Genomic DNA, 14559 nt, shown 5'->3' on the forward strand with positions numbered 1-14559 from the left:
AAACAAACAATGTATGTTTGGTGTGCTCAGGGGCATTTTATTGTCATTTCTGACTGGCTAATACTACTAATAACATGTATTCATTTCCTTGAGGTTCGTCTACAGCTTGCTGACTGTGTGACATTTTTAAAGTGTTTGTTTCTGTTATTTCTGTGTGTACAGTGTTTGGTTTGAACAGAAGCGTGCTCTGTGTAGGAAAACACCCCTCTCCCTTAATGAATGGAAGAATCTTTCACGTCTAAAATAGAGAACAGCTTCCTTATGCCACTAGTAAACAGGAAGTACATACTGACAGCCAGATTTCTGAAACTGTCAGGTGGTTATGAGGTTTCACTAATGCATTTCAAAAGCTCCACATGTTCTCTAAATTCTTTGTCCATTGTACGTGATCTCATTCTCCCATATTCAGCCACTCAAGCTTTGACAACAGGTTCTTGTTTACCATTATATCTTGGCAACTGGTGAGGGCCGTCCCATTGTTTACATAGTTAATATTTTCGTCCTGCGAATAAAATAGGTACACAGAGAGAAGGGGATTTTACGCTTGTCTGATTCAACTAATCACTTGCTGTGTTGCGATTATAGCTCTAATTCTTTCTCGCTCTAATAGCATGATGATCTCTTTTGTATAACTTCCAGCTGTAATTATTCAGTGCTCATCCATATAAACACTTAATATGGTCAGCATAAAGGAAATCATACTAGCGTTATGTATATTTACAAGTATACCTCACAATTGTACTTATAAGCTTTATTGTATTTTAAATACTATATATCCTTCCACACTTTCTATATATCACTGTAAATACTTGTAAATATACATTTTAGTATTTGGACTGCTTTGAATTTATGCTTATTTTAATAGTAAATATTTTTCATTGAACACACACACAAACGTATACTAGTTTTTACATTTAGTAAGTTTGTTTTTTTTCCAGTCACAGTATTGAGAATTGAGGATTTGAATTGTCACCTTTAATTGTGTCAATCTAAAAAAATCTTAATTTAAATTTTCACGAAGATTGAAATGAGAGACCCCAGATTGCTGTTTGGAGCAAGTACTTTTTTTTTTTTTCCCAGGAAAGCTTGTAATTACCAAGACCTTTCATCTTACTCGTACATGTTTTTTTAAAGCATAGTGTCGTTGATCATTTTTCTTGGTTTTTATGTAGGACACTCACAGTAGTAGTTTAAGGATTGGTAGTTGAATGCTAACAGTCACTAACAGATTGGTTTGTTTGTTGCACATTAGTAAGAGGAAAATAAGGATACATTACATATGTTTACACTCAATCTCTCTCTCTCTCTCTCTCCCTCTCTCTCTGTCTCCATATCTGTGTTTCTCTTATGTCTGTCTCTCTTCTCTTTTATTGTTTCATTCTCTCAACTCTGCGCTGCTTGATATTTGACTGTCCTCTCCTCTCTTTCTTCCTTTGCTTTTAGACACTGTTCTCCTGTCCATTATTTCTTCTCTGTCTTTACGGCTCATCACTGGGCTTCTCTGTCTGTCTGTCTCCCAAAACTTCACCCCAAATTCCAGCTCTTTATCTACAGCCAGTTGGTCAGGTACAGTTACCCACAATCCTCCTCTCTCCTCCCGTCCCTCCATCCTCCCCTCTCTCAGCACATGTTTCCCATGGAGCATGCTTTTGTTCATCCAGTGCCACAGCTGGGCGGGTGGGGGAATGTTTGGTGGGGATAAAAGCGGAAAAAGGAATGCAGTGATGGATGAAAATGAACCAGCTACACCATGGTGAAATAAGCTGATTCTTTGGCTAAAGCAAGTTTAATATAAATCATAGTTATTTATCTGACTTAATAATGATTCAATGTTTTACCTAAATCCTTCATGATTGGTTTTTGAGTCTTTATTTGTTGATCAGATACAGGCAAATCTCTTGAAATTGGTTACCGTCTATCCCAAAGCCAAAGATCAGACTTGTTTAAATCATGGTGGGTTGAATGAGTGATTTCTGGGTCCTTTGTTTTTGTCTCTGTGGTGTGATCCTGTCAAATCCAGTCTTTGCCTTGTTGCTAGTCTGTCTTGTACTAATGTATAAATGTAATTTATATATGGAGAATCTCACAAAAATGTCAATTTCACCTCAAATTCAAATGGAAAACAGTCAAATATATTTGGCATACATGAAGCCTGTTTTATGCCCGCTAACATTTTTTGCAACATTTTCATGACCGTTAAGAACATATTGCCGTAATGCATCAAGATGTTTTTATGTTTTTTTGACATTTAATGTATGTATGTTCCGTTAAAGAAATAATTAGGGGGGTGTGAATTATTAGCTTAATTGTCATGAAAATCACAATGCAAATAATGTTGATTATCCTAAAAATAGGCTTCATTGTCATTTTGCTTTTGTTTTTTTTTTCTGATTCTGAGGTGAAATACAGCCTAGATGACTTTTGTGAGCTTCATCCATGCACTGCACAGAAAATGCGTCTCTGTTAAATCAGTTCTTGAAGTTGGTATCGTGGTGAGTGGAGACCAGAAGGAATATCTCTTTTCAGACAGGCCGGGCAGACTGATATATTGTATGCTTCTGAATAATGCTAGTTTAGGACTTCTTCATCTACCCAATGGCCACAGTAAATCTTAACTCCAGCCCCTGATTAAATAAGTGTAGCCCGCGATGAGCTAATGAGTATATATGACTGAGGCAACGTAATAGAATTTATGGTTAGATGAAGATGGCCGTTGTATTCACGAGGCAAGACGATTGCTTTTAGATAAAGCCATCTGTTTTTCTCTAACATGTTTTTAATTATCTTAAACCTCAATGAAAAAGGCAGGCGGGTTTGATCTCCCAGTCCAAAGTCATGATGCATGGAGGACTTTTTTTTTTTTCTTTTTTTTTCTTTTCTTTTTTTGACCTGCCTTCAGTAAAGCACAATTTGTACTTGCTGCAGCTTGCTAAAAATGATAAATATACTTTAATATTCAGCATAGCATGTGAAATGCTAATTATTCAGTTTAATGTGCTTTGTTAGCATGTCAAATAATTTTTGACACCGTATTTGAAGATTTGCTATGAGAAGAATAGCGGGAATTCAGTTCTCAGAACTCAAATAATTCCTTTGCAGGATTGCTCTGACAGAGACAAAAACAAAACATTTTGTCAAACCTTGGGTGGAACCTGTGTGTTTCAATTTGTGTGGTGGTCGTCTCTGTGTGTTTCACATATGAGCTGTACCAGGTGCATGAGTTTTACTCTGATAAGGATATTAAAGGCACAGCAGGGCCATTTTTTCCCCATTAAAATGAATGCAGGTCTCCAATCGGAGGCGTGCCTGTTTTGGGAAGCATGTTTTGGAGTGTGAATGTGTGTGTAACGGGGTTTGATTGTTTGCAAATCCTTTGGAAAAAAGACTAATCTGGTGTTTGAAGAAGGTAGGTGAGTCGTGGTATTATCTGGATGTTTGCTTTGCCTGCTTTTGTGGTGGTCTGTCTCCAAATTGTGTCACTTTGCTTCACACAGTCTTATTCTCCCTTCTACCTTTTCTGTCTCTTTTGTGTCTCTTACTCTCTGTCTTGTAGGTTTCTCACTAAAAGGGAGCAGCAGTTGATGCAGAGGCGCAGACATGCAGAGGAACTTCTCGAGTGGAGGCAGCGGTTGGATGCAGAGGAGGCCGAAATCCGCCGCATGGAGAAACAAGCTCTGGCGGCTTGGGAAAAACAGCAACAGCCACGCAATAGAACACCACCGCAGCAGCGCAGCCGGGAAAGTGAGCACAGTAAAACCAGTGGCGGACAAGAGAGCGCTACAGAGCAAGGTGAAGAGTGTGAAAAGACATAGTGAAGGAAAGGGAGTGATGTTGGAAAATATATTCATATCAGTGACCATACTTAATTTGTACTTCGTATGCACTACCGTTCAAAAACATTAAGCAGCACAACTGTTTTCAATATTAATAATAATAAGAAATGTTTCTTGAGCACCAACTCAGCATATTATGATTTCTGAAAAATCATGTGACTGAAGACAAGAGTAATGAATGTTAAAAATTGAGAATAAATTACATGTAAAAAATTTAAAGCAGTTATTTTAAAGTAATATTACATAAAAGCACTGTTTTAGTATATTTTTGATCAAATAAATGCAGCCTTAGTGAGCCTTTTTCTTTAAACATGAGAATCTCACCTACTCCAAACTTTTGAGTGGTAGTGTAAAGTGTGGAAATTTGCTTGCCAACTGGTTAAGTATTATTTTCTACAATTTATACTATGTTAAACAAAAAAAAACTTTTTTCTGTTTTATGAAAAGTCACAAGAAGTTTTGTTACAGTTTTAGAGCGTTTTCACACCTGAAAGTCCGCACCAAGGTCCGAACCGAAGTTCATGTTTTGATACATTTTATACATTCGGTTAGTTTTTGTTTGGTTTCACATTGCAATTATGTGAGCGCACTAAAGAACTTTACATGACGCACTTGCGTCCACGTGGGCGGCATCTGGACATTGATTGGTTTGTAAACAGACGTGCATCTGACGTCAGCGTCTTTGACAAGAATGAATGAACGGATGCATATCATTGCCACTATTGATCGGTGCGCATTGCTTGACTATTTTTTATTCGTTACGTTTAAAAGTGGACATTTCAAGCTTTATATACACATATTCCTCATGTTTGTGAGACAAGTAGCTACTGAGTTTCGGTTTATTTGAGACGCGCTCCAGTTCATGTGTAAAGCATGTGATCGCTCCCTAGATTATTGTCTGCTATAGACTATTTGCTTCTTATTTATTAAATCCAGGCAATTATCTGATTAAACTTTGATTAAAATTAAGATACAATTTATACAAAACGAAATTCACATTAAAGAAAGGCTTTCTAAGCAAAATCATACAAAATTTAATTCAAAATCATTTCTGACCTTCTGTCTTCTGACATATTACGCATCTTTTCACTTTTCATAATCAATGTAGCCTAGATTTAATTTAAAAATAACATTATAATATTTAAACATAAACAGGAACTTCCTGTAAATGGTCTGAAAGTCCACAGAAACCATACAGAAAATGCTTTCACACTAGAAACGAACCGAACCTTTGTTCAGTTTGATCCGGACCGAGATTATCTCTTTTCGTCAGACCAAATTTCGTCTGTTTGGTCCGGACCGTGGTACGGGGGAGGTTTCACACCTGTAATTTTATTTCGGACCAAACTGAAAAGTCCGATAATCCGGACCAAACAAGGTAGTTGTAAAAACGCCCTTAATATCTATATAACTCTGCTTCACCTAGTGCTTAACGACATCCTGTTATTGGGGGTAAAATCACTGTACAGCACAGCCTCTTGTGGACTATTGATTTATTGATGTGCTCCTTTAGACCCTTGAAATGTTATGTTTATTGTGTTCACTTGTTTTGAAGATTGGTGTGTAAGAGTGTCAAAGCAAAGATTATGAATTGACCTGTTACATCTTGTTTATCTTTATCCATGTTTTCACAGAAGCAGTCAGTGAAGATGACGACTCCCCGGCGCTGTCTGTATCCAGTGTGCACACTGATTTGTCTGTTCCAGAGCAGCTGGCAAGCCCTTCCTCAGACCGTCCTGTCTCTGAGCTCCACTCTCCTCAGCCGGGAAGCAGCCCTGCCCCTGATACCCTCTATTCACATGAGTTTAACGCCACAGACAGCAAACAGGTGAAAAATGGAACCTGCACAGCAAATGCAGTTTTGTTTAAAATATTTGCTCCCTAGTTTGTGACATTGAAAATTTAGAGTGCTCAACTGTTACCTGAGTGAATACAAAATACTATAATTTAATATTTATTTTGTTCCTTTGGTTAGATCAGTCCTGTGAGAAAGTAAATGCCCCCTTAAACCTAATATGTAATTATTTGCACCCTTAAGGACAATAAATGCTTTCTATCATTTGATTGAGCCTTGCACATCTCTGTTAAGGAATCTATTGTCCATTTTTACCATGCAAACATCTGTGTACATGCTTTAGAGCAGTTCAGTAGTGTGGCTGTCAAGTGTATTGGAACATTTGGACAGGAAGTCAAACATGGAATATGCTGCATCTTATGTTAATATGTGAGATTTATTAGAGCAGTTATTGGATATTGAGCTTTGGGATTTGCAAAGTTGTTTGCATCTTACAAGCCCAAGTTGTTTTTAATGTGTTGTGACATTACACAGGGTTGATTATAGCTCTCTTTTGGTGAGTGTGATTTACATGTCCTGACCTTGGATCCCTCTTCCCGTGTGTGTGTGTGTATGTGTGTTGCAGTCTCCTCCAGGGAAAGCCAGCCTCAGCTCTCTTCATCATTCAGACAGTAGCCAGCCTGGCACTGTCACTGGCACCAGCGGAAGCAGCAAGATGCAGGTGCGCTCCAAGACCAGTGAGTCCCACACCGCTGACCCTCATTCGGCCACTCCATCCGGTAAGATCCTTGCTTCCACCAGCAGACTTCAGAAATAATCAGGATTCGCTTTATCAAGTCTAGGCCTGTTTTCCTTGTAGATTGCAACTTTTATAATACAGTTTGATGTAGCATTTTACTCTTAATCTTTTAAACTGACTACTTATTTACTAGTAATACTTGGCAGCCTATTTCGTTTTCCTTGTTTTATATACATTTCAAATCATAGGTCTCATTAGTCAGTAAAGCCCAGTAAGTTTTAGGTTTAATTGAACTATCTCCAGTTTATCCGTTACATCTTTACTTCATTGGAGACGTGAAGACAGGAAGAGGAACACCTGTGCCAGCAAAATATGATGCTTGATGTTTAGCTCTATGTGTGCACTTCTGTGGCTCAAACCGCTTAGTCATGTTATAGAAGCACAGATGAGTCTACCTGCCTTATACTGATTATCTGTGTGAAAGAGACTGTGCTCTTATAGTTCAAACATTGTCCATCTATAATATTTAAATGTTGTATTTAGCCACTTCTAATCGTTATAGAGACTATAAAATATTTATTGCCACGAGGCTATGCTTTATATTTCTTAGCTAATTTTTTTTTGTACTCCTACCTTAGAGACCACATCTGATCAGAGTGATATTGAGAGTCGCATTCGTGCCCTCAAAGACGAGCTCCGCAAGCGCAAATCAGTGGTGTACCAGCTAAAGAAAGAGCAAAAGAAGAGGCAAAAAGAGCGACTGAAAGCTCAGGAGGCGAGTCTGCTGAAACAGTTGGAGGTCAGCAACCAGCACCTTCCATATTCACTTATTTCTGTGGAACATTATGCTGTTTCTTTTAAATAAATAATTTTTTTTATACTATAATTGTCTTATTATGCTGTGTGTTAATGTTTGTGACTGTTTTTTCCTATTACTCCAGTCATATAATGACTTTATTCAGAAGACCAAGGCTGAGTTGAGTAAAGAGCCTGACAGCACTCCAACTACCAAACCTCAGATTAAAACTCCCACGTCAGCCACGGAAAAGCCTCGGATAAAACCCCCTCCTCTTCAGAGGTCAGCCTTGACATTTACCAGCTCTTTTTAATTCACTCTTCATTGTTTTGTTGTCTTTTGTGCACTTAATGGTTGATGCATGTTTATTTTCACAGGCCAGAGACTAGCAAGAACTGGAAGATTGTCACAGAATCTGAGAAATCAGAAACTGTGCCCACGGAGGCATCAGCAGAAAAAGGTGCGGTGCCTTTTAGACTAAAGCACATAAATGCTGAAATTGAGAATATTGCTTCGAAACAAAATAAAAGGATGCATGATATAATTGTGCATTGTGTCTGGTTTTGTTTGCAGATGATGTTACACCATCAGGACTTAAGTATTCATCAGAACATGATGACATTTCCTCAGATGAAGATCCTCCTACAGTCACTCCAACCCCAATTATGGGAAGTCCAGAACATATGGATGTTTTGAGGAGATTGCATAGCCCAGAGTATCCAAGCCACCTGTCAGAAGATGTCTCAGCAATCAAAGAATATTCTTCCAGGCCAGAGGCCAATGACCTCCTTTCGGAAGATGAGAGCGTGGTCTATAGCCACAAGTCTGGTGTTATGGAGGAACTGGAATATGCAAAGACAGAGGGGTCTGAGAATGACCAATCTGACCAGCACTCTCACCCTCTGTTTAATCTGGATCTTGGGCTTCAGATGCCAGCTCTAAAGGATGTGAACTTCAATTTTGAAGAGGAAAGATTGTCTGAGAAGGATGCTGATGACAAGCCAGCATTTCAAGATACTGCAGATGCTGGAGAGAGTATGATATTTGCCGACTCAAACATATCTCCTGTGGCGAAATCAAAAGATATAGACTACCCTTCAGCTGAAAAGACTCCTTCTGTCATAGATCGTTCTTATACCCCTGAATTCTTGTTGTCCAAGAGGGAGGATTCACCAAAGATGAAAGATTCACAGGATGGCTACAACGATGACTTTGAGTCTTCCTTTGGGTCGTCATTCAAGGAGGATAACCATGAATCAAAGCCCACATCACCTTCTGCCCCAGAGCCTAAAGAAAATTCTTTGAAGTCTCCAATGTACAGTAGTGAAGAGGAAATTGAAGAAGAATTAAGTGTCCGATCAGGAAGTACTAATGGCAGCTTCCAAACTGAAAGTCAGGCCGATCTGAATAGCCTTGGTAAAGGCTCCAAAGACATCATCAGCCCTTCAAAATGTCCAACTTCACCACAGCCCCAAATGCCAATCTTGCCAATAAAGGACGAATTGCCAAGCTTCTGCATTGGAGACCGGGTCCTGGTGAGTAATATACAACCAGGGACACTGCGATTCAAGGGACAAACTAACTTTGCCAATGGATTCTGGGCGGGGGTTGAACTGGACAACCCTGAGGGAAGTAACAATGGAACGTATGATGGGGTGGTGTACTTCGAATGTAGGGAAAAACATGGTTTATTTGCCCCACCGGACAAGATCTCTCCTCTTCCAGAGAAGTTTGAGGCCAGCGCAGACACAGAAGATGAAGATTCTTCATTTGATGACCAGCCAAACAGAAAAAACAAAAGCTCAGAGAAGCAGTTGGAGCACAGAAATCTGCTAAACAAAATGAAAGGAGAAAAATCTGACCTAGATTTGCATCCTGAGGCCAGAGAGCCCTTGGATGAGCATGAAAAGCCATTGGAACTCAACATCAAACAGCTTTCCATTGGGCAAAGCACCTTTATTAAATCTCAGCATAACCTGGATTTTAACGATATTGACTGCAATATCATTAAGGACGGTGACATGGGTCCGCACACTGTGACTAACGGTAGAGACAGGGACATCATTCTCAAATTCGAGGACACATCTGTTGAAGTCGTTCCATTGCTCAAGAATTTGGATAAAGGGACATCCAAAAACCAAAAGCAGGAAGAGGAACCAACAGCAGTTATTTTGGACCTTTTGGTTGAGGGTGAGAAATCCAGAGTTGATGGTCTTCAGAAATCCACTGACATCTCAATAGAGGAGGCCAGTCTAGACAATAGAGAAGACTTGAATAACAAAAGAGCTTTGACTACCCTCGCAGATAAACTTGTGGAAAACTTCTTAAGTGATGCGGTGAAGCAATTTCAGAAGATCAAGAAAGACAAAGAGGGGAAGTTATCAGCTGCTAATCAGTTTAAAAGAGACTTCATCAATGAAGATGATGGACTTAGAAGCAACAACTTCAAGTCTCAGAGCAGGTCTGCATCTAAAACAAAGACGGACAGTTTTCGCACCTTCTTTGATGATGATCAGGAAGAACTTTCATCTCCAGAGCACTGCAACAGACCCGTAAGTGACTTTTTTGAGTAATCTTAAGATCCTTTTGAACTTGATGAAATGAGAAACCAGTTAAAACAGTCTTTAAAGTTATTGAAAACAAGTGAATGATTTACCCAACAAACTGATAACATTGCTGATGTGTAAGGTTTCAGTTGACATTTCCAGCTGAATTGACAGACATTCAGGGACTGATGATGTTACCTTGGAACCTTATATTTTTTAGGCCTGCAGTGTGTTGCAAAGTTTAAATGGAGCATGTAAAGTTAAATCAGATCTTCTCTTGATGAAAGTTGTAAAGAGATGATCTTGATGAATGTTAACTATGCCTCTTCAACAGGAGAGCCCTGTCCTGGGTACAAGTGGACAGGAAGAGTTAACTAAACGTCTGGCAGAGCTTGAGCTGAGCCGTGAGCTCTTCGATGTCCTTGGTGACGAGCAGGACTGGTTCGATGAGGACTTTGGTCTCAGTTCACGGAAACAGCAGCAGAAGCAAAAACGTCAACAGCAGCAAGATGGGATTTCTAGCTCCCCGAGTGTGGGTGGGGGGGAACAGGTCAAAACGCCACCCAGGCCTGAACTTCCTGTTCAGATGAAGCAACTAGAGGAGCCTGCCATGGTTGTTCCTCACACTGTCCAGGAGGTGGAGAATCTGGTCATCGCTGCTACTCAGGAGATCTGGAAAAGCTGCAAACTGGGTAATGGCCGACCAAGTCTGACTGCAGTATCCAAACCTCAACCCTCTAATAGTTTCCTGGAAGGAGACGCCAAAGCCAGTGACCTGGAGGCTCAATGTCAACGAAGCTACAGACTGGTAGGGATTGAGATGCTATTTGACCTTTGAGACCTTTGACGTTGAGATGTTTAATCTTGGGAATGTTTTTGTGGACATTTCCAGGAAAATGAGTACAAATGTTTGTTGTATTTGTTTTCAGGCTGTCTTTGATTTATCATGGGAGGTCATTCAAGACATCTATGCAGAAGATCCGAAAGTTGATCTGCCACAATGGATGAAGCCACGTCGCCTTAATTCCACCTACTTCCATCGAGTGAAATGCCCCAATGACATCACAACAGTCCAGGTATGCAAGAGACTGTTAATATGCAGTTCATATAAAATGATAAAATATTTTAATTAAACATTTAAAGGTGCACTATGTAACATTTTTTCAGTAAATATCCAAAAACCACTAGGCCAGTGTTATATATTTTGTTCAGTTGAGTACTTACAATATCCCAAATGTTTTTCAACTATTTGTAAATTGTGAGAAAATTGCTATTTTAACCAAGGAAGCGGGACGTGTGAGGGAGTCGCCTGTCAATTGCGTCATATCTGCGTTACTCTCTGTTTCTGGTTTTATTTTGCGGAAACGCTTTACTCTTACTGCAGTGTTAACAAGTGTCATAGCAACCGCCGAGCGAACGCACAGAGTAGCATCATAACATCATTATCAACACACTCAGATGTATCTAATATGATAATCAGAGCTGGGTTACCTCATACTCATGGCCGGAAAAGCAGAATTGGTGCCGATCACTGTGGCATAATAAAAGTCCCGCCGGCGACTATGCCATAATAAAGGTCCCGCTGCTCGCAAGGCTTGTGTTGCGCTCTTCGTATTAACAATCGCTCCTGCTTCTACTTCATACTACAGTAACGTTAATAATCACATCCATGAACATGATTTCTTCCTGAGTCCTATCCCGATTCTTTTCCACCGGCTTTGAGGTGAAGACCACATATCCCAAGATTCTTCGCTCAAACTTGGCGTCATCAAACTACGCCTTTGTTTTGAATAGGCGACCTCTAGTGGATGGAAAAGTTACATAGTGCAGCTTTAAGTACTGAGTAATATTAATATTATGTTATACTTAATATTTTACTTATAAAATATAATATTAAGTAGTATGTTGAAGTATTTTTTTATTTATTTCAGGAGTTTGTCACCTCTGAGGTATTAAAGTTGTGTGGTCTCAAGAAAGAGCAGAACCAGAAAACAGACTGGCAGAAAATGATCAAATTTGGACGGAAAAAGCGAGACCGAGTAGACCACATTCTAGTAAGTGTTTTTAACTTCACATTCAGAATGCTAGTGTCTCAAATTGCTAAACACTTGCTGACCATGGAGTAAATCTATTTTAATGTTGCCACTTAAAAAGCCTAACGTTTAGACTTACTAAATGCATAACTCCATAATATCTCTTCCACTTCTAGGTCCAGGAGTTGCATGAGGAGGAATCCCAATGGGTGAACTATGACGAGGACGAACTTTTTGTAAAGATGCAGCTAGCTGATGGGATTTTTGATGCCTTGCTAAAAGACACGGCTGACGTTCTGACCCAAATCCAAGAGAAGTCGTCCAAAAGAACTCTTTGATGATGCTCCAGTCTGTACAGAGGAATGTTTTAGGTACCTTCTGTTAAACATTAAGTCCAGGCTTTGGCATAAAAGGACATTTAGGGAGGAATTCCCTTTCAGTCTGCTTGTGCAGTCCACGACAAGACCTATAGTGGATTCAGGATTCAAGGCCATAACACCTTGTCGTGGAGATAATCACATTCTCATTCGGGAAGTCTGATGAACTCATCTCTTGGTGTTCCGGTGTTAATTGTAGCAGCTGTTTGGGTCCAGATTCCCCATACTGTGTCTGTTCATCATTGCTGCTAAAACTGGCTATGCCTTTCTCAAGTCTTATAAAATACAAATGGGTCAGATCAAATCAATACAGGCCTGAAGACTTCCAGACTTGTTTCCATTTCCAGTTCGATTGTATAATAACAAATACTTTTTCTTTTAATCCTATTAATTTATTATTGTTATTATTTTTTAAAAAGAGTAACATTTTGAATTTGAAAGTAACATTTGAAGGTATGTAAAGAAAAGAGATTATTTTACCATTGACATGATTTAATTGCAGAACTAAGCACAATAAGTACAATTTGAATGTTTAAATGGCAATACAATGTAAAGGGATTTGATGTAAGATAATGTTGAATGCAAAAAATATGTAATGGGAAAACTGTTCTTGTAATGGTTTTGTTTTGCTCCTGCAAGCAATGTTGTATTGGCAACACATGCTATGGTTACTGGATGCCAAAAGATTGAATTTGACACATGAACTGTGCTAAACACTGACATGCTGGGTTCTAGCCTTAACATTTGCCTTTTATCCCATTCGTTTTAAGTGCCTCCTTTATGTTGCTACTTTTCCCAGACTTCCTTTGACTCGTCCTAACGGTCCCTTTGGCTTTAATCTTGTTTTAACTTATTTCATCATAGCTGGACAAACCTCTAATAGTACAAGATGTACATTTCTGCCTTACTTTGTGTGTATATCCATCATCAGAACCTTTTTAAAGTACATTTTGTCTTTTTAAGGAATGATGAATGCTAATGAGACACTATCGCCGGCACAAAGACACATTTGTTTACTTATAAAATAGGCTTTTTACTCATTGTGTACCTTTCAGAGGAATTGCTCAAGGGCTCAACACGTCCATCTTGTTTTTTATAACCAAACTCTGTTATCTACAAATACTGTGATGTGTGTATATATTTGTTTGTAAAATCCGTCTCCATTACAATCCTGGTTTCATCAGAAACATACTATGATCATAGTGTCTAAGATGTTAAATTAGCTGTAACCAGCCCTTTCTCGCCTCTCTTAAAGCTGTACTTTCTGAGCCAGTCTGTCCTATATTAACCTGCAGCATTATTGTGAGGTTAGATCTAGAGTATTGTGCCGTGTCAGTGGGTTAAACTTCATCTATGCAGCAACAGAGTCTCTGATACCCAGCATCAGTCGCTCATCCAATAGCACGTCTAATTATAGCTAACAGAGATCTCTACCTCGTTCCGAGAATAGTCTTTTTGGCTAATAGGTTTAAACTTTTAACTATGGGCGAGTGATTCTCTGCCTCGGGGGCAATTAGGATTCGTGTGGCACAAATGGTTTGATAATCAGTTTCTACTTTTAAATTGGTAGGTCATAGAAATGTTTTTTTCATCCCGTAAGTGTATGTGTATTTATAATGTACTGTGAGTGACAGAGGTGCACTTGAAGACTTGTAAATTGTTTTACCCATGTAAATAGAGTCTATGCCTATCTCCTGTGAGTGGACTCATGGAAGATTGCTGTGAAAATGGACATGGTTCCTTTTGCTTCCATGTACATATTATAGATATATTTGTTAACTGAACTGATCCTTTGGAAATTGTAAATAAAGATGATCTCATTTCTCAGTCATAATGCTGTGAGAACCGTTTTAATGTACATATTTGTTTTTTTAAGGAACAATTAAGAGTGATGTTCCACTATCGCTGGCACAAGGACACATTTGAAAGGTACACAATGAATAAAACGCCTTTAAAAGTAAACAATACTTTTAGAGGGGTTTTATTCATTGTGTACCTTTAAGAGAAATTGCTCAAGAGCACAGCACGTCCATCTTTGTCTTGTTTTTGTCAAGAAATTAAAAATTTATGACACTATAGGTTTTTGGCATTTAAACTTGGTTCATTAAAAAGATTTTTATATAAATTGCATTGAATATCAGTTTCACATAATATCTCAAATTTTGATATTGTATGATTATATTTGAAGAATACAGTTCAGAAAATCTATACCTCTGAGGTGGGACAATCACCCAATTTATCACCAATTTAAGGCACTATTTAAGGCACTATTTTTTGTGTTAGACACTAGTTCAACAAATTCAATAGTTCTCTCAACAAAAAAAACAAGATTTGTGCCTCTAATGCTAATGGGACAGCAAAGTGTATTGTACAGTATTCGTGATATTTGCCTTAAAGTGTCAGTGTCATCCTCCAAAAGTGAACCAATGTCTCTTTCAGT

The 14559-nt window shown here is 38.8% G+C and overlaps 1 protein-coding gene across 6 annotated transcripts in view; it reads left to right on the forward strand.

Annotated features, from left to right (window-relative positions):
• cep350 (centrosomal protein 350) overlaps positions 1-13967 on the forward strand; it is a 42428-nt gene extending 28461 nt beyond the window's left edge. For 4 of the 6 annotated variants that reach the window (XM_079827660.1, XM_079827661.1, XM_079827662.1 and 1 more), the window contains exons 29-40: positions 1444-1566; positions 3554-3789; positions 5468-5661; positions 6254-6407; positions 7006-7166; positions 7309-7445; positions 7541-7623; positions 7737-9715; positions 10044-10517; positions 10639-10785; positions 11641-11763; positions 11919-13967. In XM_079827660.1, the coding sequence (XP_079683786.1) occupies positions 1444-1566; positions 3554-3789; positions 5468-5661; positions 6254-6407; positions 7006-7166; positions 7309-7445; positions 7541-7623; positions 7737-9715; positions 10044-10517; positions 10639-10785; positions 11641-11763; positions 11919-12080 (3973 nt within the window). In that variant the 3' untranslated portion in view covers positions 12081-13967. The remainder of the gene's footprint in view (positions 1-1443; positions 1567-3553; positions 3790-5467; positions 5662-6253; positions 6408-7005; positions 7167-7308; positions 7446-7540; positions 7624-7736; positions 9716-10043; positions 10518-10638; positions 10786-11640; positions 11764-11918) is intronic. The other 2 variants (XM_079827664.1, XM_079827665.1) reach the window with 1 other exon arrangement.
• Positions 13968-14559: the final 592 nt, after the last annotated feature.

The sequence above is a fragment of the Gobio gobio genome (assembly GCF_949357685.1).
Source record: "Gobio gobio genome assembly, chromosome: 10".
Lineage (NCBI taxonomy): Eukaryota > Metazoa > Chordata > Actinopteri > Cypriniformes > Gobionidae > Gobio > Gobio gobio.